Source organism: Pseudorca crassidens, chromosome 1 (assembly GCF_039906515.1).
Source record: "Pseudorca crassidens isolate mPseCra1 chromosome 1, mPseCra1.hap1, whole genome shotgun sequence".
In the NCBI taxonomy this organism is placed as follows: Eukaryota; Metazoa; Chordata; class Mammalia; order Artiodactyla; family Delphinidae; genus Pseudorca; species Pseudorca crassidens.
In genome coordinates this window covers 24,633,424-24,656,930 of record NC_090296.1, presented here as the reverse complement: position 1 = coordinate 24,656,930, position 23,507 = coordinate 24,633,424, and the positions used below count along the sequence as shown (strand labels likewise).

Sequence of the window (23,507 nt, the reverse complement as noted above, 5' to 3'; positions counted from 1 at the left end):
ATCACGTAACACATATTCGCTTGAAATTGGCTGTGGTGGGAGTATTTTACGCCATGAAAACCAGCTTACATAAATGTTACAGATCAGGTTTTATTATTATTTTTTTTCCCTCGGAGTTCTAGTTGTTAACAGGAACACAGGAAATCAGAGGCCACTGGAGATAAAGAACTCACGAAGGCGTCTTGGTTTCAACCAATTCCCATGCCCATCTTGACTTATTTTAACTCATTGTATGGTGAGAGGGCTGAAGTGATTGAGGAGAACCGGGGTGTTATTGAAACTGTCCCCATGTCCCACAACTGTTGGATTTTATTGTGGGTCTTTTTCACTCAGCGCCCTAACCAAGCAACTGTTTTGAACCCTTGCTTGAGGAGAGGAAGCCATAAACACCTGAGCATGCTCGATGAGCCCTGTCTCAGTGCCTTTCTGAGCATGAGCAAGGCATAGGTCCTGCCCTCAAGACGAAAAAGTAAGATCTTGGGAACACAGCTGCTCTTAGGTCTTTCTGCCAATGAAATTTTATAATAACATTCAGGACCCTGTTCTCTGACTTTGCTTAATCTTCTGTAAAGTGGGAACTAGAGCATTCACTTCTCAGCTGGCTCTTTATGAAGAGGGATGCTTGACACATTTAAGGATCATTGCTTTCTTATTTTAAAATTAAATAGAAGTGAGTTGGGTTTCTGCCAATTAAAAGGGATGAATCTTATGTTGCCTGTAAATGACTCCCTTTGGAAAACCCCAGAGGACCCAACACTGTAAATGTAGAAGCACTTTGAGAGCTACAGAAGTATCTTTGTTGTAGGGACCAATACATACTTGCAGCTAAATAAGGATAACCTCATCCCTAACGTCAAGAATACCTTTCATGAAGCCTCAACGCTTTAATTCTTATATTTTAGCAATAGAGACTGTAGGTTGCTCAGGAAGTTGGTAAGGATCTTTCACACATACACACATGTGCACAGATATATATCTATGTATATTCATCTTCCTTTTTTTGTTCTTTCTTTTTTTCTTTCCCGCTCAATTACTGCTCAGTCATCCTTCCTCTATGAAACAATGTAAATTTTAAAATGTAAAAGCGGAAGGGTTTGTGAACTTACAAACGTGGGAAATAAAATTGAACGTGGAAGATATCTCTTTAAGCAGCCCGTGGCAGCTCGCATACAGCTTCTTCCCATGGCAGCTGGGCCTTATATGGGGCCAGCAAACCCTTTGCCTGGCACAGAGTTCTACCGTGGTGACGCTTCACAATCAGGTTCCAGTCACAGATTCTAAGCCCTTTGACAAACACCTCATGCTGTGTGATTAAAGATGATGAATATTGTTAAACCAGCCCCACCTGGTCCCACCAGTGGGTTACCAGCCTTGCCCTTTAGGATAAATGGATATTGGGAATCAGCCCAGATGTATCATTCCAGGCTCCCCCACTCACCAAGCCTATCTTTCCATTATGGCCAAGACCAGCTGGTGCTGGTTATTTATCCATTTTAAACTGGGATGTTTGAGGCATAGGTTTGGTTAAGTCCTACTTAGGCATTAACAGATATACACTCTGATACAAGTGTCCTGTGCTTCTAACAGCACTTCTGTCTCAAGGACCTGCAAGTAATAAAAGGCAGTCTGTCAACTTTTGATTTTTCGAGACCTTGAAGAGGAGTTGACTGAGTCAGTCTGCATGTACAGCAAAGGTGGATTTGAGCAGTAACAGGCATGAAATGACTGTCTGGGACAATTCTTAAAAATAAAAACAACCCCAGATTCAAGCAGAATAATGAGAAATTTGTGGCAGCCATCAGAGTTATCATATGAAAAAAATAAAGAAAAAAGACAGTGCAGTGCTTTCCAGTAAACTAAAAACAGAGCTGGGAGTTAAAACCGAAACACCTACAAACATCATTGACAACTTACTTAGTCCTTTCATGCATACTTCTGTTGCCTTGTCACTTTCCCTACTACACAAAGAAAGTCACCATCCGTTCTCAAAAGAATATGTGACTATTTTAGTGAGGATTCATTACATATTTAATACACCAGCCCTATACAGGGAGTCCCTGAAGCTTTAGTGTAGTTTGTAGTTACTATTAATAATTTAAAAACTTTCTAAATATGTAATTCCAAAGGTTTATGTTATCTTAGAGTATCTGGAATTTTAGGTTGATTTGGAAGAATGTTTTAGATAAAATTATTAAGTCTTCAGAAATATCTGTTATGTTTATAAACATACACATTTGATATAGATTTTTGTTCATATACTTAGACAAAACTAGATCTTCCTGTTTATTTTTAATTGAATTTTGAACTGAAATAGCATTTGAAAATTTTCTTTGTTAAAACAGCCACATCCTTACATTAAATGTAGGTTAGAGTACTCTTGCTAATCTAATGGCAAGACACACACACACACACACACACACACACACACACACACACACACGCACACACACACACACACACACACACACACCCTCTGGTTTATCCACATCCATAGAGGTTAGGTGGATCAGAGGTTAGGTGGATCAGTTGTAGAGTTAGCACGCTTGGGTTGGGTTTGAGACCTCACCCTGCTACTTGTTACCCGTGGGACCTTGCAAAAAAATCACCTGATGGTTCTGTGACTTACTTTACTTTTCTGAAATCCTCGCCTTCCAACTTGATCGTCGGTCAAAAAATTCTTTTGTTTTTGAAGTTCTGGATGTCTTCCATGAGAAAATCATTCCTGTTTCTCTGATTCTTTAATACTTGTAATTGCTTCATCATGTGTTTATGAAGACTAAATAAACTAGTATCTGAAACACGCTTAGTACATTGTCTGGCACATGATAAGTGCTAGGTAAGTCCCTTGTTTTGTTATTGTTATATCCTTGGTCTGATTCGTATAAGATCAAATTATATCAATGGATGTGCAGTCGGAAACATTGTTTTAAGTTTTTCTTTTTCCTTTTTTCCAGAGCATTTTGGTATGTTTCTTTACCTTTTCTTTTTTCTTCCTTTCTTTTCTTCTCCCTTCCTTCCTTCTTTCTCTCTCTCCCTCCCTCCTTCCCTCCTTCCCTTCCCTTCTCTTCTCTTCCCTTCCCTTCCCTTCCCTTTTCTCTCCCTCTCTCTCTGTCTCTCTCTCTCTCTCTCTCTCTCTCTCTCTCAATTTTGAAGACAGTATGAGAATATGAGAAATAGATACAGATATAAGATATAGTGTATTCAGGAAGGGATGTCCTTAAATAGTTTGAAATAAGAAAAGGCGCTTATATTGCCATTTAGAAAGTGTTTTAGAGTCTAGTCCAAACTTGTACTCATTCAACACAGTTATTGCATACTATCCCTGGGCATTGGGGGCCCAAGAGCCTTTGTCCCAACATCTGCTGAGATTAAATGAGTCTAATAGTTAAATCAGAAGAGGAAATGTGGTCAATTAAATACCACCACTACCCCCAAAATGTTTGGTTCCAAGTAGAAAATTGCTTATTTAAGTTGATACTTGTAAATTCTATGGATAAATTAGTTAGGAAAACCACATGGCTTTAAGTCACAAAAGAATGACTTTATTTCTTTATCTTTTTTATTCTCTTGTTTTTTTTTAATTTCATCTATTAAATAGAAGTACGTTTTTATTTTATTTTTTTTAATTTCTTCCAACATCTTTTGAATTTTCTTTTTTTAAAAAAATTTTATCAGAGTATAGTTGATTTACAATGTTGTGTTAGTTTCACGTGTACAGCAAAGTGAATCAGTTATACATATGCATATATCCACTCTTTCTTAGATTCTTTTCCCATATAGGCCATTACAAAGTACTGAGTAGAGTTCCCTGTGCTATACAGTAGGTCCTTATTAGTTATCTATTTTATATATGGTAGTGTCTTGTTCTTTCTTTCATTCAATAATATTTTCTGAGCCCCTACTTTACACCAAATACTTTATCAGAAACTAGAGCTATAAAAGGTGAGCAAAACAGACAAGGCTTCTGCCCTCAAGGAACTCATATTCCAGAAGGATGAGATAGACAATAAAGAATTTAATAAATAACTTAATTACAGTTCATGTAATCGTTGTGAGTTAAATAAAGTGGGAAATAGGCTGGAGAGTAAATGAAATGCTGATGGGGACTTCCTTAAATAGGATAGTCTGAAGAAAGATCATTTTGAGCTGAAACTTAAAGAAAAAATGAGCCAGTCATTTGAAAATCTGGAGGAAGGACATTTCAGGCTATGGGTTGGCCAAGAGCAAAGGACCTTGAAGGTAGGGATGGCCTTGAAGTGTCAGAGCAGGGGTCCTGGAACGGAGCAGCTTCAGAACCACGCAGAGGACTTGTCACAGCTCAGGTTCCTGAGCCCCGCCTCCAGCCAGTAGGTCTGGGTGGAGCCTGAAAACATGCATTTCTCACAAGCTCCCAGGGGATGCAGGTGCTGTTGACTCTGACTCAGGCCCACACTGTGAGCACCATTGTGTTAGAGAGGAATTGGAAGGAGGAAGGGATGGCTGGAGCGTGGTGTGCTGGAGGTGAGTGGTAGGAAATGAGTCTGGAGGAGGAGGCAGGGGCCCTGGGATCTCACCCTAGAAAGGAAGTAGGATTTCTGGCTCAAATGGATGAGAAGTCATTGCAGGTTCTCCTGGTCTTCACTGAAACCCTGAAACTGCCCTTGTTCTTAGACGATTACCGTGTAGTCAAGTCTTTGAGGGTTATCCGATTCTGAATGGCATTTGCCCCTTAATGCGTGGGAAACAAATCCCGTGGACTTTGGAAATGGCCTATAATTCCCTCTGTATGGGATTCCGACAAACGGGACTGATTGCTTGCTTTGCAAAGAACCATTCTCCCATGCCCAGGTTTTAGAAGTATGAGATAATGGCAAATCCGGGGGCTGCAATTCAGATCAGCTCCACATTTACTGAAACACTTTCTCTGCATCTGGCACAGCGTAGGACATAACCAAAGCATAGTACGTGCTTGGTACAGCAGGGACATAACCAAAGCATAGTACGTGCTTTCTAACTGTAGGCAGCATTCACTCTTTTTGGGACAAATAGTAAAAAAATGTGAAAGAATTAGAGGATTATGTAAGCAGAGTACACTGCCATGTGTAATAAAGTGTTAAATATTATCATATATAAACGTTAGTGATGCGGATAATATGTGCTGTGGCCACTAGGAAGTGGGAGAATTGTTGTCTGAAGTTACTGGGGAATGTTTGATATCCAGGAGGCATTTTAGCTGGTCCTTAGGAAATGGTTAAAATTTGGCTAAAGAGGAAGAGAAAGACATGGGAAAACTTTTGTCTTCAGATTCAGTGAACATGCAAAGAATTAGTGTTTTCCCAAAGTTTTTGCTGTTCTGCGGCCTTTCAAGGGAAAGCTTTCCATGTGTTTCTGATTCTTGAGCGCAATTGAATTACTAGCCCATTGTCTGGTGAGAGCTGTTTGGTCAGGGAGCCCCATGGACTTCTCAGAAGCTTTTGTCCTTTGAAAGAAGCTGTCGTGATTTGCCATTGTTAATGAGCCTTGTACTACACAATGCTCAAGTTTAAGACCCACTGAGAACATGACCATGAACCTCCTTTCATCTCCACATGGGGGAACCACATGGCGTATAGCAGCTGCAGAAACCCAGCAGCTATGCTGCTCCCCCAGTGTTAGTGATTGTCTTTAAGTTTCTAATGTCATATCCTAACAGCTTTGTATTAGGAGTGATGGTCTGTACTGCTTCTACCCTTCATGAATAAATACAAAATGTCTTGCCACCCAGAAGACAACCCCTTTGTAGTCATGCATCTCTTTTGAATATGCATCCTTAGGACCCGAAAGGCTTATAGTTCAATATTCTGTGCCTGTGTGAGGCTTAGCCTGGAAATTGTGGAATATGCACTTACTGCAATGGATATATTTTTACTGTGTCAAGTGCTTTTTTGCATCAGATCCTGACTATTACATTTGATGAGTCAAAGGGCCCACCTCCTTTGCTGAGGCTGTCTGGGAAATTCATGGAGTTATCCTGAATATTAAGATATTTCCTGTTAGTTTAGATAATTCCAAAGGTGTAGGTTTATCTTTAATGCCAAGATAAAGGCAGAGGATAGAAGTGAAAAAGAGAATGGTGAAAGAGAGGTCCCAGGATGACCTAGGAAAGATGGCAGTCTGTAAGGCAGAGATCACCAAACTTTTTCAGTTGCTCACTCATATCTGCAGAAGGTTTTGAGAATGTCCCCAAGGTAGGTATACTTAAAGAAAATGAACATAATTTCTAATATTTTCTTCCTGTACCTCAAATACACCCTCTGGCATGTGCACACTCTGTTTGAATGCATTCTTCTGTAAACCTACAGCAGCAGTGTGGTGCAGCGCACTGGTTTTCAAACGTTAGTCTGCATCATAAAATCCTAGAAGCTTGTGCAAACACAGATTTCTACCTCCCCCCAGAGTTGTTTCTAATTCAGTAGGTATAGGGTGGCCCAATAATTTGCATTCCTAACAACTTCCCCGGTGATCTGGTCTGAAACTATGCTTTAAGAACCCCTGAGGTAGTTAGTCTCAGAGTTAGTTTACCGAAGTTGGACATCAGGGTCCTTTAATTATCCAATGTGTGACCTTGGGTAAATTAGTTTAGTTCTGTGAGCTTAGTTTTTAAAATCTGTGGTACAGAGGTAATCATAATTCCTTACATTTTAGGGTCACTGGCGAGCTTCATGAGATACGCTAGACAAGGTGCTTATCACCCAGTGCTTATCGCCTACAAAACAACAATACATGCTGGCCGCTTTACCCTCCTCCTCCTCGTTATCGTCACACATCTTTGTAGTGTCACGAAGTGACTGTAAGAACTTTTGTGCCTTAATTCACAAGCATCATGGGAATGCATTTTTCTGCTTCAGCATTGTTCCTTTAGAAAGACCATGCTCCGAGTGAGATATCTTCCTACTTGAATGGTAGAGATGAAGCTCTTTTGCAAAGTCTGCCAAAAAGAGAACAGTGTGTTCAGCCCTCTCCCTTCTGTGTGTAACTGTTGATAGTTTGTGGCTAAGTGTGTATTTCTGTTGTCTTATGTAGTGAATTCTTCTTGCATGGTATAGAGTTGACATTTTTGGCGGTTGTGTCTTTGAATGTTTTGGGGCATGAGAATAGTAAATTCAAGTGATTGCTTTGAATTTGATTAATTTTAACACGTTTTTCTCTCTCTCCTTTTTTCTTCTTTCCTGCTCTTCTTATGAATTACTAGGACCAAGTACCACCTGCCAGGAGGATTCATGCGCCAACCAGGGGGTCTGTATGCAGCAGTGGGAAGGCTTCACCTGCGACTGTTCCATGACCTCCTATTCTGGAAACCAGTGCAATGATCGTGAGTACAACCTTTTCATGCTTGGGATATTTTCAAAGAGTTCAGAGGTTTGGAGAAACCATAAGGACATTACGTAAAAGGATGGCTCTTCTGAAAGATTCATAAGCAATTTCTCATCCAGAAACTAGGAAAATAAAGGACTAATGGTCTAATGGCAAAGCAACATTTCTTGTTCAACAATACTAGATGTTTTTCCATTTACTTACTCCCTGTTTTCTTTAGATTAGATGACCTTTGACAAACAAAACAATTATGACAATATTTTTGTTCTAAGGAGTTCAGTTTTCCATTAATTAAATCATCTGGATAACAATTTTGAGACTCTCCCACTTACATTGCCTAGAACTTGGAGGACATTAAGGAATGTAGCTATTTTTTCAAAAAGTCTGAGTTTAGAGAATTTCTTAGGCCTTCCAAATGATGAAGACATTAAGAGAGTTTATTATTTTTTCCAACTAGAAATGTTTAATGCATTCTCAAGGGTCTTTCAAATGTAGGCAGAGATTCCCTCTGGCTAAATTTATTGATATCTATTTAGTTTATATATACATAGTCATTCTGTTTATATATATATATTTCTATTTTGTGAGTATGTTTATATGTATGTATCTGTGTATTTGCTTCATATTGGAAGAGAGCCAGTTGTTATTTTTGTCCACTAGTGATGCTTCGGGTACATCAGCTGTTTTAATTCTAGGAGAAGACTGATTTCATGAAGGTGATTCTAGCACTGACGGTGGAGAGAGTTCAGTTCTGTGGGAATCTATAGCCTGTGTCTCCACGTCCTCCTAACATGGCCACCTTTAGAAATGAGCAAACACTTGAAATCTCTGAATACCGATTGCAAAGTGATTTGTTGAAAAGCCCTGACTTAGTGGGTCCTGCTGACCTTCTCATTTTCTAAATGCAGCCTTCATGGTAGGAGTTTATTTTATAACCTGAACTCATAGTTGTCATCAGTTGGTTTTATAAAAAAGATGCGTAATGTTATCTGAGCAAGTACTAAAGTTACATTACAGTTTGTACAAGTGGGAGCAGTCGCCAATTACAATGCTATCTCTGTTATGTCTATTTGGTTTTCCTTGATTCCTTATTTCTCAACTTTTTTCACGTGTGTAGTTGTCTCCTGTCCTGTTTTCCATTTTTTTATAGGCCTTTTTTCTTTATGTACCCTGTCAGTCTCTTAAGATACACTAAGGAGAAACAAGTGCGGAATCTGGAAATGTAGAGAGAAAATTCTTTGAACCTCATTGATCTAGGCGTAAGCATTTGCCTCTGGATTTATAATGCAAAGGACACACTGTGTGCGGAAGGCTTTGGCATTAGATGGCTCTTTCCAATTATTTGGTATTATTTTTATTGAAAGTCCTGTTTCCATATTTATGATTTGGAAATACTGTTCCACTCTGAAACAGGCAGTGATTGGATTCATCCAGAGTCCCTGAGGAATTGTTCTATATGCTCTTTCTTTTCCCTCCAATTTGTCTGCGTGGGAGGCTTATTTCCTAAGTGGTGGCATAATGCTTCTTTATCCTCACAAGTTTATTCCATATCACACATACATACCACTCCCAGTAAACCACGGTCAGGAAGAGGCTGCACAAAGGGAAGACAGAAAGGTAAGTTACGCTAACTGCGGTGAATAGGCACAATCTTCAGAAGGTATGTATGCATTTTTTGCTCACTGAAAAGTTCCTTTCTGCCACCCAGGCTAGGCATTGTTTTCTGCTAAAAATCAACCAGGATTCTTTCCAGTTTTCTGTGATTGTTTCTGATTTTGTCAAGAAAAGATTGTGCCTCAGTCTGGGATGAGGATTATTGCATTATCTGACCTGAACAATTTGTCAGTGTGTGATGAAGTACCAGAACCAGGATTGGGAAAGGTCAGCGTTCTTTTGTGGCAATAGCTTCTCATCCTTCAAAAATGTTTCTAAGACATCCAGGGTTAGGGTAATGTATTTTGAACTTTATTCTATAAGCAATGCAGTTGAATTTTTGATTGTAAAAGACTTCTGAGCCCAAATCATTAAAATAATCTACTTGCCTATTCTCCTCTTGGAGAGTGGACCAGGGCTTCTGTGACTGGATGGCTACATGGATATGTGAGCAAGTACATTTTAATAGCAGAATGTGGGGAATATATGGAATTCAGATATACGTGATGTAACTATGAAGTTCAGATGTAAACTTTTAATGAAACCCAACCAAATATATCAAAATGGTAGGTTGCTTAAAATTGTTACAACGAATGTCTCTGTATTAAAGTATTTGGGGTAACTTCACTTTGGGAACTAGCATCAGAGCCAGTTTGTACCACCTAACAAAATCTGTCTCAATTCTTTACGTCATAGGTTATTATTTTCTGTATCAACCTGGATCCTTAGAGTTGTAATTTGCTACTCCACAAACAACTTCAAGATGATGTTACCTATCTAATACTCTGTGTGCCTACCTTTGTTAGCAAATCATGGTAGCTTTGCTTGCATCAGGAGTTGAGTATTAACCCTCAGTGTCACCAGCAGATTTGAAAAAGGTTCATGCTTATCATGGGCAAAAGCCGTGGGGAAAATTGCAAAGAAAGAAGAAAGGGTAAAATAAGTGAATAGAAGATGAAGAAGGATGAAAGAGAAGGAATATAGAGAAAAGCAGAGATTGCATCTTCTATGAGAGAGCACAAAGATGGTTAATAGTTGCTTTGGTAACATGCATGTCACAGGTGGCCTGCCTTTGACCTAAATAACAGAAATGGGCCATGCATTGTAAGTGGAGTGACATCAAGGAAATCTGGCCTTTACCCAATTCTTGGGATCGGCATGTTTTATAGAATGTTGCATACGTCTAAAATAAATTATATTCCTTAGAATACTGTCATAAGACCATGTGAATTGGTTAGAAATTCAATCTAATGGCTAAAGTTGTTTTTGCGGGGGAAAATGTTTGAATACTTTCATTTTCCTTGAGCAGTTTCTCAGGACAGCAGCTTGATCCTCAATTAATAGAAATGAAAACATCTGTATTTATTATTGCATATCCAAGAATTGAAACTTGTTCAAAAGGGAAATGGCTAGACTATGGTATTTTTCAAAATAAAGTGCTCAGTTCATCATATGTAGAAAAGTTAATTATATCTGGACGTGACTTGCAAGTTTCTAAAGAAATGTCTGCATTTTAGAGTCGTGCCCACTTCTTCTAGAATTGGTTCTATCACTTATAACCTTTGTTTTGTTCTTGCCTGTTTGCTAGGTTTGGCATTTGTTTGACAATTTCGAGGTGCTGTCACATAGATGCGGCCTCCATGAGTAGAGTTTACATTTAAAAATTGTGTCTTGTTTAGTATGAATAGACCAAGCCTGCGTGGTTTTAACTTTATTCCGTCATTCTTTGTGAAAGCATGGTGGGTTGATGGAGCCAGTGGGGTAAATTTCTTGTTCATTCTTACAAAGATAGCTGTAAAACTGATATAAGTGGTTGTGAAAATATGACGTGTATTCTCTGTAGCTGGTTACCTTGTATGAGAGCGATTTCCTTGTATTGGATAGAAAACAAAAATCATCTGATTGGAAACTCAGGTATAATTGGTTTATTAATTGTCTTATCTAGTTTTAAGACATGACTTTCCACCTTTTCATGTAATGGTAAAATCATAGGGAGTTTCATTAGGTGATGTTTCAGGCTGGTTTGAAACTACAATGGGCAAAGTCATCCCAGAAGCAATTTTGAGTTCATGTAGGGTCCAGTAAGATCCATGAAAGGACACACAAGTAACGTTCTCCAAAGAATATCCTCAGTTCTGAAAACTTCAAAGCAGAGGGAGGCTGATTTCCCCGAGGGTGAGCACCACCTGCATACCACTTAGTGACATGTTGTAGGGGTTACATTTTAAGAGCAACAAAAGGAAGGAAACCTTTTAAGGGTCCTTGTAAGGCGATTCCTTTTGGATATTGAGTTCTTATTGGTATTTTAAATCAGGACAGAGAGTCTGAGCAATTTCAGTATGTTGTAGACCTTACACCATCAGGTGAATCCAGGATCCGTTTCCTGTATTGAATGGCAATGCCAACCCCACTGGCAACCTATTGTTGAGTTCCTCTCTTCTTCACAACTCCACACAAGGTCTCAGCAAAACCAGCCCACTCGCACATTCCCACACATATGCGAAAAAGTTATCATTTGGGAGGACTTTTTGAAAATAGCGATTTTAAACACTTCACAGCTATCACCTTTAGGCGTGTTCATGACAACTGTTTTGAGTAGTATAATTTTGGAATCTCGTTATTGCTTCTGTGCCCTGGAGAAGTGAATGTGGGACAGACTGTGGCATGTGAGTCCACACATCAAGTTCTTGGATTTATAGATTGGATGTTTATAATGGCTTTGTGGGGTGAAAAGATGGGAATAAATGTGGGTTCTCAGCCCACCTTCAGCAGCCAGGTGCCCACACTACATTGCTCGATGTACACTGTGGGCTACTTGTTGGAGAAATTGCTTGGTTCTTACTGGCATGTGATAATAGATGTTCTTTGCTTGCAGCAAATCAATAGCAAGCCACTGTGGAGTGTGCAGACAGTGGCGTGTGAAGTGCCTTTTCAGACAGTTTTATGCTGGAATGGCTGTTAAGCTGCACTGTTGGCTATTCACTGGCCTTTTGCTTTTTATTTATTGTGTGGGTTTATTTATTTTTTTAATGTAGGTTGGTATATTGATTAAATCTGTTAAAAACACATTTCCCATTCAGGCTTCAGAAAAAAATAAGCAATATGCACATTACTTAGTGCACAGACAAGGGGACAGACGTGTGTGTATGCTAATTCTGTCTCTTGGGTCCATATAGGTACCGTGGCATTATGTTATGAGCCTATGTTGTTATATTTATAGCAATAATTTCCCTGGATATCAGACTACAACATATTCATGTGTTTGGTAATGTGTTTACTTCCTACCTCTGTTTTCATGCTTTACCTGTCCAGCAACTAGGCCATATTCGAGAAGTTCACTATTAAGACATCTATTTTCTGCTTAGAACATACTTTATCAGTTACTCATTCATTCACTCACCAAACATTTCTTATTTGCAGATATGATCATGAATAGGATACATCCTGTTCTTAAAGACATTACAGTCTAATGGGGGAAGACACATATGAACGTGCTTTAATAGAAATATGAACAGTATACAGAGAGGGCATAAAGTGGAGTGAGATCAACTTTCCCTGGGGTTGAGGCTCCATTAAGAAGAGCTACTGCTTTTAGAAAAGTTTTCATTGACAAATGAGTCTTGAGAAGTTTGTAAATACTTCCTAAGCAAATATGGTATGAACTAGGGCTGGAAAGGAAACGTGGCGTTCCAGCAAGGAGAGAGAAATATACTATAGCCACTGTTAACATTTTGGCTATTTCCTCCCAGTTGTTTTTTTTCCCGCCCCCCCAGGCTTTTTTTGCAAATCGCATGGGCATACTCTTGCCCAGGTGTTGTACCTGTGAATAAACCCGTGTGCCAACATTTGTCTCTGTCAGAGATCAGGGGAGCTTTCAAAGACCCCTCCCTTGGTTGGGAGTGGGGTGGGACTGTGTAGGGAGGGGACAGACGTGTGTGTATGCTGATTCTGTCTCTTGGGTCCCTATAGGTACCCTGGCATTATGTTATGAGCCTATGTTGTTATATTTATAGTGATAATTTCCCAGGATACGAGACTACAGTATATTCATGTTTTTGGTAATGTGTTTACTTCCTACCTCAGTTTTCAGGCTTTACCTGTCCAGCAACCCTCCTTGAGCTAGGGGAGGTTCTGGAAGCCGCCTGAGTCGGGGTGGGGCCTCGATGGCCCTTCTTCAATGGGCTCCAAGGGACCTGGAGGAAAGCATTCCTTCCTTTTGGTGGTCAAGCCCTTTAGAGCTTAGTTCTGAAGAGTGGGTGTCTGCATGGGGTGAGCTCTCTCACCCCACAGCTCTCTCCTGTCTCTCTGAGACAGGAGCTGGCTCCTTTCCCTCTCTCCCCGTGAGACGGCACAGAGCCTGCAGCAGTCAACGCGTGTTGAGTGAATGAGTGAGTGACTAATTCTCCTTGGGGTCTCCAGCTGGCTGTCCCTCCTGCCACAGATCTTAGGGCTCCCATGCTAAGGAGCAGGTCACTTTTTCCCTCAGGGAACCTGTTCTTCAGTTCCTGCCTATTCTGGCACCGAGTCAGAATACGGTATTTCGCTATTGTGTGGATTCAGCTCCACCCCTACCTATTTAGACGATGCTGTTGTGATTACCAGATTTCTTCCCAGTCTTTATTCTAAGCATTTGTATGGTTAAAGTTACACTCAGGTGAAAATTTGTGCTCTCATTGCATGATATGCATTTTCGAAGTGTAAAAAACATTAGATTTTCTAATTTTCTTCAGTAGAATGCACATGATGGTGCCCAGTTCACTGGGGAAGAATCCCCTGTGTTGAATCTCTTGCCGGATACTAGATGTAGACCTAGTAGGGCCCAAATCTTATTTCATTGAACCATTGGTAGACGTTTATCTTGGAAGTCTAATTACAATAAACCATATTTTTAAAAGGTTGATTTGTAATATATATAACTTATTACATTATAAAAGACTTCATAGTATAGTCATTAGGTTAACTAGCTTTAGAATCAAACTGCTTTAAATGCCAATTCTAACTCTAATACTGTGGAATTGAATTAGCCTCCTTTGTTTCAGCACAAGGAGTGTGATCAGTACTTCATAAATAGGAGTAGTAACAGTTTTTATTATAACTAATACTATTTGATATTTGTCAAATCAAATAGTATTTGATATTTGTCAAATCCCTCGATATTTGTCAAATCCTAATGGTCTGCTATGACCTTTATAAAGATGTTGTCCCTTTAATCATCCCAAAGTCCCTAAGAAATACCATACTACTATTGTCCTGATTTTAACAGTGGGAAAACTGAGGTCACACAGTTAGGAAGTAGCTGAGTCAGAACTTGAATCCAGGTTTGTTTGACATGAAAGCTCACATTATTATTAGATTTGCTACTACTTAGTCGTTATTAGAAATAATCACAGTGAACATCTGCACTAATTACTAGACTAGAGGGCTTAAAATTTCAGGTGGGCAAATCTTTTCAGACAACCAAATTATTGATACATAAGAATATAGGCTTGGAAAAGAGAAGCTCTGTGTTCTTGGTTGTTTATTTTATCACATACTGGAATTCTGAATACTTCAGTTGTTTCTGTCTTAACACTCAGATGGGGCCATTTAGTAAGAACATCTTTAGATATTATAGATTTAGAATCAGAATATACCCCCATAGCCCCAAATATTTATATTTGCGTACTCAGTTGGCCATCTTCTGATTTCCCATCTTTTTTTCTTACTTTATTGCAATTTCAATATATGTCATAAAGCATAGTGGATGAGACAGTTGATGTAGAGTGGATGGCTTCCGTTGAAATCCTGACTCCGTTGCTTAATAGCTGTGTTACCTTGGTGCTAGTAATTAATTAACACCTCGATGTCTCTAAAATGTAAATATTTATGTTCCATCTCATAAGAGTGTTGTAAGGATAAGTCAAATTCATAATTGTGAAGTTCAGGACATGACATGTAATAGCCCCTACAGAACCATTAGCTACTCTTTAATATAGTTTTCAGAAAGTTAAAACATGACTCATACAAATGTAATTTTCATAAAGTTAAAACATAACTCATATAAATGAGAATGAATAGAATAAAATGTGTGCCAAATGTATTTAACTCCTTAACGGGGGAAACAACAATATGGTTGAAGTGTAAACAATAAGATCGCAAAAGATTATTTGGAGAACTGATATTTATAGGCATTAAAAAGAATATTAAAATACAAATTTAGTTTAAATAACCTGGTGAATGTCTCACAGGGTAAAGAGCTCTTAACTTTTGATGTTATCTTTTCTACTGAACATTGTGTCTTTACTGAACAAAAATCTACAGGTTAATGTATCATCTCATAGACTCTGCACCTTAATTAATAGTAAATACCTATGTCAAACAAAGGTACATTTTCCCGTGGAATTAAGTATTTCTTGTGTGGATATGTTAAACAATATCCCTATATGACATTTAAAGGACACGTGTCTTTCCTAGGCTTTTTCTTAAGTTTTAGATAATTTTTGTTAACAATATTATGCTCTGTTCAATTACAAATCCTTTTTTACCTTGAATATCTTTCTCATACCATTATTTTTTAACCACTTAACTGTGTACCAGTCACCGTGCTAAATTTGTTGTGTCATTTTGTCATTTATACAACCCGAGAAAGTCAGATATTCTTATGATCCCTGTTTCACAGATGAGGAAACTGAGACATGGAGAAGTCAAGTGATTTGCTCGAGGTCACAAAACTGTTAGGTGGGGAGACAAAGACTCAGATTTACGTTTGACCACATAGTCTGGGCTCTTGACTGCCAAGGTCTCCTGAATGCCTCAAGGAATGTTCTTAATAAGCACTCATCTGAACACATAGGGATTAACATTAGCCCCAGAAATTTACTACTTTTATGGCAACACTTACGCCGTATATTCTAGTGGTTACATTGTTATGGGGGCAGGGGGCAACATTAGGATTGACCTCCTCAGGTAGTAAGATCAGAAGTCCCATCAAGCAGGTGCCATTTTGCAGGTTTGGTAGGTCTAGGCAGGCAGAGGCTGAGTCCAGAGGAGTCAGGGAGGCTGGGAGGAGCAGCCTGGTACCATGGTCGGCAAGATCCAGAAGGTGAGACAGGTACAAAAGAAGCATTCACGAGTGGGCAGCATCAAAAGGAATGCTCCAAGTTATTTCTTTGCATCTGTGTTTCATTACTGGGCCCACAGATATTCAGTGTGTCTAAAAGAAGGCCAGGGGATGGCAGTTAAACCCAGAGTCTTCTTAGAATGAGGATGAAGGTATTGATACTCTTCAGAACAGTTTCATAGATGCAGGTTGTGGCTAGCTTGTTGCCCATGGGAATCACGCTTGCTAATAAATGCCCCTGATATCAAGACGGGGCTATTTTGTACCTAAAATCTGCGGTACTGCTGATATTAATACACACACAGTGTCATATAGATTCAGCAAGAGCCAGGACTGCTTGCAGCTTTTGTTTTACACAACTCTGCATGAAACGAGCTGGGACTCACAGGTAAAGTATTCATTTCTACGAGTTCCAGTTGATACTTGGACTTACGGTTCAAGGAGAAATGGTCTCTGCACTTGTGGGACCTGGAGCTTGTCAGGGATTGTTTTGAGTTGTTGCAGTCCGTGGCCTCGCTAATTTCATTTCAGCCATCTTCAGCATGCTGTATTTGTAGACCATTTTTTTTCTTTAATAAATTTATTTATTATTTATTTAGTTTTGGCTGCATTGGGTCTTCTTTGCTGCACGCGGGCTTTCTCTAGTTGTGGTGAGCGGGGGCTACTCTTTGTTGCGATGCACAGGCTTCTCATTGCAGTGGCTTCTCTTGTTGTGGAGCACAGGCTCTAGGCAGGTGGGCTTCAGTAGTTGTGGCACAAGGGCTCAGTAGTTGTGGCTCACGGGCTCTAGAGCGCAGGCTCAGTAGTTGTGGCACATGGGCTTAGTTGCCCCGCGACGTGTGGGATCTTGCTGGACCAGGGCTTGAACCCACGTCCCCTGCATTGGCAGGTGGATTCTTAGCCACTGCGCCACCAGGGGAGTCCCTCGTAGACTATTTTTATTGCTTATGTTTAATTATGGCCCATTTATTTCTGGTGTGCTTGGCTAGTTACTTATTGATGGTGATGGTAGTAATCCACTGAGAGCCTATTGGTTCACAGAGGATAATTTTATATTACCTTGTTAGTCACATACAGGTACAATTTTAATATATTTTTAATATAGACATAATTTCCTACATTTATTTTCATTTCCATTTATTAGCATTTCCATGTAAAGGCAAAAGAGATGCAAATGACTTTATCTTCTCTTGTAAAGTAGAGCTAATAAATATAATTTGGTTCCCTTGCCTTATTTTTTTCTGTTACCATTTTTTCAGGGGGGGCATTTTTTGATTGAGGTAAAATTTACATTCAGCAAAATGCACAGACCTTAAGTGCATTATGATAATTGTTTATAGCCATGTAACCAACACCCCAGTTAAGATAAAGGACAGTTTCATCTTCCCAGAGTGATCCCTCGAGTCTCTTTCAGTCATTCCTTCTCTGTGAGGTCACTACTACTTGGATTTTTTTTTTTTTTTTTTTTTTTTTTTTTTGCGGTACGTGGGCTTCTCACTGTTGTGGCCTCTCTCGCTGTGGAGCACAGGCTCCAGACGCGTAGGCTCAGCGGCCATGGCTCACGGGCCTAGCTGCTCCGTGGTATGTGGGATCTTCCCGGACCGGGGCACGAACCCGTGTCCCCTGCATCGGCAGGCGGACTCTCAACCACTGCGCCACCAGGGAAGCCCTACTACTTGGATTTGTATCAGCATACATGAGTTTTGTCTGTTGTTGAATATGTATAAGTGGGATCGCCCAGTATGGGGTCTTTTATTTCTGTTTTCTCTAGCTCCGTGGAGTGTGTTTAAGATGCATCCATGTCTCTGTGCATTCTGGCTGCCTTGCTCTCTCTTGACTCTCGGCTCCATTGACTCATCTGAAGGAGTCTGCCGGGCTGCATCTGGGGTTCCTTCCCTGTGCCGTGGTGCAGACGTCCTCCAAGGCCATAAGCGAGGGCAATCTTGCAGCTCACCGTGTTTGTCTTCTCCCTTTCAGGAATCGCTGTCCTTTGCCTGATGTCCAGTGTCTTACAAGCCATTGTTTCACATTTGTTGTCCTTTTCTTGTTTGTTTCAGGTCAGTTGTTTCAGATCCAATCACTATTACTCTATTGAGGTTGGAAGTGGGTGTCAACCTGTTTCTTTTTACTTGACTTCTCCTTTTCACTTTGACATTGGGGGAAGGGAAAGGTAGGCTTGATGACATAACACCTAGTGTGCTGTGATGTAAACCACAACCTCTAGAGATGAGTTAACGCTTTGCATTAGCTCTGGAACAGCCCTGGTAGCCTAGAATATTCTAGAACCTGGTTTTAAAATTAATTAATTAATTTTTTGGTGTGTGTGGGGGGTATCCTTCGACTCCAGTTATAGACTTTCTGTAGTCAAACAGCCTTCTATAGTGAAAGAAGCTAAGTACCCGCAAATGTGTCTCCATCCCGTGTTTCATCTGAGTTTCATTTATAAGGTCCCTATTGCTTTTTCCCTCCAGTCCCTCTGCTAACACTTGATTAAGCTCGGTGGGTGCAGGGATGGCTTGGCTCTTGCAGCTAGCAGTTCTTATTTTCTTTACCTAGAATTATAGTTTGTGTCTCACCTACCTTTGTCCTGTGGATCTTTGCCGCCTGGTCCATATCTCTTGGCCAAATGAAATTAAGAAGTGTTTTCAAACAAAAAGTTTGGATTCTTCAGGAAAGTGGAGGTGTTTCTTTGCCGGGGCGTGTTTTGGCTGTTGACTGTCCTCATTTTGATCTTTAGATGCTTTCGTGTGCTTATTTTTGACGCAGATCTACAAAAAGAAAAAAAGGAGGGACCTTGCATTGTTGATGCTTTTTAGTTTTAACTGAGGTTTTTTTTGATAATTAAGGGTATAGAGGCTCACTGTTGACAATCTGGAAAATGCATAAAAGTACAAGAAAAAACAAGCATGATTTTACCAATTATTTAATATGACCTTGTTTCAGGCTATGCATGGTGTCAAGCACATAATAGATGCTCAAACTATATTTGTTGAGTGAACGACTGAGCCTTGCATATTTTCAGAGTCTGAGTTGTGCAAAGGTTCTAGTGTTCTTTTCATGGGATGAATAGCATTTCTACCAGGGCTAGGTGTTTTCTTGCCAGAAGGAATTTAGGCATTCAGGAATTCTAATGAGCCTCCCAATATGCAGTTTTCTTCTTTGGATGAAAAATGGAAATGTCAAGATGTTTTTATTTCTTTTCTCTCTTGCCCTTATCCCTTCTCACAGAAAGCCTTGCAGTTTCTGAGCAGTTATACGTAGATGCATCTACATATAAGTGGAATAGTTTTGCAGTGGATTGTAGTTTGAGGGAAAGAGCCCTTAGAATGTGTATAGGGAAGGAGCCTCTTGGGTTCCAGTTTTTTTCCATGGCATTTGCTTCCAGAGAGATGTGGTTTACTTCACATGATGAGATTTCTAGAAACACTCTAGTACTCTAGAGGTCTAGTGAGACAGAAGAACTCTTCTGCTTTAATATCATTCATCAATTTTTGCCGAGTTTTATGTTGACCTAAATTAGTACATAATACATGATTGAAGAACTTAGATGCACTGTATACCGAAAAATGTAAAACACAAAGGTTTCTTGATTTTTGTACACCCTGGATTTCAAAATTTTTATATCTACGTGGGAGAATTCATCCAAACCTAGTAGACTCTTTTCAGCCACTTTCAGGAGCATTGATAGGAAACAACAGCATCTGACTCTGGGCCTTATTTCCTAGTCAGTTCACTGGATGTTTTTTGTAATCAGCCCTCAACTAACTGTAAAACTGCAGTTTTACCCAGATATCTTTATATGAGTAAAACCAAATTCGTGTTTTTATAAATAAAAATAAGTACCCGTACATATATACATATTACAAATAAATACAAATTTCCTTTAGGATTTTTTCCCAATTGTTCTGAAATAATTTTTCTATTCAAATACCTTTGTTTCTGTGTGTCAGGGAGCCGCAGATCAGGTATCTGTCTACTGTCGAGGATATTTAGCAGGAAGCCCCTTTATCTGAACTGAATACTCAATATTTGGGGTATAATTTTATCTCTGAAAAAGGATTTGGGCAGAGAGACATCGTCTGGGATTTATTTTTCCTTAGGAGTAATCTTTCTTTCTCCTCTCCCTGCCTGGAACTCCCAGATGGCTCCTTCATACTGGTACTCAAGTGTATCATCTAGTTAAAGCTCACACCAGTGACCTGGCACTGGGGGACCTTTGGCAAAGGGCCTGCAGTTCAACACACACATCGTCACACGTAACTGTGTGTCCCTGACTCATGAAAAATCATGAGAATGGAACAAGTGGAAAAGAATGTATTAAAACAAGTAAGTTTAGCCAAACAAACTCTCAGCGTTGGTAGAGGCTTTATTCCAGTCCCAACACACCACATGTCTTTCCAACATCTAACTTATTTAATTTGCGTTTGAATTAATTTAGCATATTGTCTTATTATATAAAGTTTAATGAACAATAAACACAGCTATAACCAAATCTCACAGCTATTTCCCAGCATGGGGCAACATTTTGCATTTAGTTACATTTGGTTTCCTAGGCAATATTTGATTGTGGCTATATTTCCTAAAGCTGCGTTACTTGTCACATGGAACGTTTTGGTGGCAGATTCATCAGACATAGAGCAAGGCAGGGAGGAGTGTTACGTTGAAGTTCTTTCGAAGCCATGGTAGTGAAAATCACCTGGGTAACATAGAGTGTGTTAAAGATGATTCTCTGCTGCTTCCTTTGGCAGGCTTTGAGCTCCCCATCGTAGGCCTCCTTGCTTTTATTTCTGAAATCTATCCTGTGTACCCATTCCTGACTTGTCTTCGCAGGACACCGTTGTTGTCTAATCACTCCTCTGCTCGTGAACCTTCTACGGCCCCCTCTTGATGTAGTTAAAACCCCACACTTGGTTTTCAAGGTCTTCAGTAATCTACTTTTTAAAATCTGTCTCTTGAACTAGTTTTTCTTTAAGATTCATGGCTTACCGTGCCCTCTAATAAGGCCAGTGTCCTCACTGTCACTAGCCTATTCTATGGTCATTATGCCCTTGCCACTCTCATTCCTCCCTTCTGAGAAACTTCCCTCCTCTTGACATGGCTTTTCAAATCCCGTACAATTTTTTGGGTCCAGCCCAAGTCTCCCCTATTCCTTTGTGTTTTCTCTGACCACTTTAGTCTATATTCATCACTTCTCCAAAATCCCACTACATTTATATTCAGAACTAGAGACATCATGACTCGGCACATAAAAGAAATTAATATGGACTTGAGAGTGAGTAGTGGGTTCAAATCCTGCTCCTTTCCTTCCTAACTGGGTGGCCTTTGGCAATTAATGCAACACAACCTCACAATATGTACCTTGCAAAAGTCCCAGTTTTGTTAATAGGGTTAGAAATAATAGATGTAAAGCAGAGTGTTGGACTTAACAGAATAGTTTTTGTAAAGTTCAAGGTAGCAGCTTAAATTAAAAACGTGAACCTTCCTTAAAAGCAAAATGTCATCAATGAATAAAACAAGTAGAATTTTGAGTAGATTAAGGACCACTTCTGTCGTGTATTCATCCTATTCCCTATAGAATCAATTTGCCTGTGGTGGTGACTATAGTTTCCTCTAGAGTAGATGGTAGCTGTGTTGAGTGGATGTGGGTAGAAGGGTTACTAGGATTAGATTATTCAAATAGCAGTGATGTTCTGTCTCTTCTAATTTTAAATTTTAACATGTCCCTGATTTTGGGTCTGTGTAATTCAACCAAAAACCTAAAAATAAGTTTCAGAGGGCCGACTACCTTTCCTATAACTATCAGGACTTTTTAAGGCAATACTTATACAGGCTTCTAAGAGCACTGTGAAGGATTCTGGAACCTTCAGTAATCTCAGGTCCTACTTTTGGTTTTTTCCTGGTATATGGAAGAATTGCTAGCCAGGGGGAATCTTTGGTTCTTGTCATTCACAGAACTGAGGGAAGAAAATCACAATCTTTGCAGCCTCTGTCATTATCAGAATATCAATATATAATCTTAACTTTGTAGATAATTAACTCATTTTAAAATCCACTCATCTGCAGTAGTAAAGTATAATGTAATTTAGTGTTCACGATGGACTATTTACAGTAGATGCCTTTAGTTATCTCTCCCCAATTCGAAACTCTTTGAGCCTGAGGCTCTAAGATCAGGCCAGGCCAAGTTTGACACTGATCTGCTTTAACTTTGAACATGAGGCCCAGGTAGTAGAAGACCCATAGCCAACCTCTTATTCCCTATTCATTCTTGACCAGAAAAAAGAACAAAAACAGAGAACTGTAGAGTACTGATTTATTATCTGAGTGGCCTAATTATTGCCTGCCGTGGGAAGATGGCTGCATATTGATCTCCAGTGGAGTTTAACTGAACAAGAAGTCGTGTCTCAGTAACATTATATTTATCCAGTTACCCAGGGGTCCTCCATAATGGACTCAGCTATGAACGCTAGGCGATTAGACCAAAATCTTAATCACGGTGATTGTGATAATCAGTTCCAACGAGCAGAATGCCGTTAGTTCTTTGGAACCTATGAAGCTGGTAGTATTTGAGGAAAGGAAGTATGATAAGTGTGACTGCTTAGTGTCTGGGGGGAAGATTGGTGGAGAGGGAATCTGAAAGATAAATTTCAGTCTTCTTAATAACTGGCACTAATGAGAATAATTATGTAGAGAACTTTGACTTCCAGAGTCTAGTTGTTCCCGAGAATGTCGTTCTTAAAACCCACATGTTCAAAGGGTTTTAAGAATTTGGTTAGCATATTTAGATGATGGAGATTGAAATTCTTTTTAAAGTGTACTCTCCTGGGAGTGATTCTTCCCTTTGTATTCAGTCTATTAGAGGAAAATGTGATGTATTTGCTTCTCAGCCTTTGCATTGTAGAAATGTGTTTATATAAATAGTGTTTATTTCTAATGACAAATATGTGATGCCAGGTAAGTAGTAGACCACAGATGATTAAGTAATTGCCTCCACACGGGCACACCATTGTTTCATATGTATTTACCCAATGTGAACCAGTTCTCTTACAGTTTCAACATCTGTGCCTTAACTAAAGTCTGGATATACTGCATTGATACAACATCCCTTGAAGTCTCCTTAGGTGGAGACTCATTTCTTCCATCCTTTTATTCCTGGAACTAGAGCACAGTTCACAGTCGTTGTTCCATGATATCTCTTCTTTTAAGTTCCATATGCCTTTAATGCCATTTTCTCCCATCCTCATCATCAGCATCTCCTGACCTTCAGGATGTGAAGAACAATCTGAACTGAGTTCCTTGGTCATAGCCTCCATCTCACTGCATCCTTTGCAATTAACCTTGGTGACTTCAATTTTCGTGTTATGATTTTCCCAATAACCTGACTTCCTCAGAAGCCTGGCTACCTAGCAAAGAGAATTTCGTTTGC

General features: G+C 39.6%; 1 protein-coding gene across 13 annotated transcripts in view; it reads left to right on the top strand.

Annotated features, from left to right (window-relative positions):
* NRXN3 (neurexin 3) overlaps nucleotides 1-23,507 on the top strand; it is a 1,691,100-nt gene that overhangs the window by 817,665 nt on the left and 849,928 nt on the right. For all 13 annotated transcript variants that reach the window (XM_067729075.1, XM_067728964.1, XM_067728949.1 and 10 more), the window contains one exon: nucleotides 7,211-7,330. In XM_067729075.1, coding sequence (XP_067585176.1) covers nucleotides 7,211-7,330 — 120 coding nt within the window. The remainder of the gene's footprint in view (nucleotides 1-7,210; nucleotides 7,331-23,507) is intronic.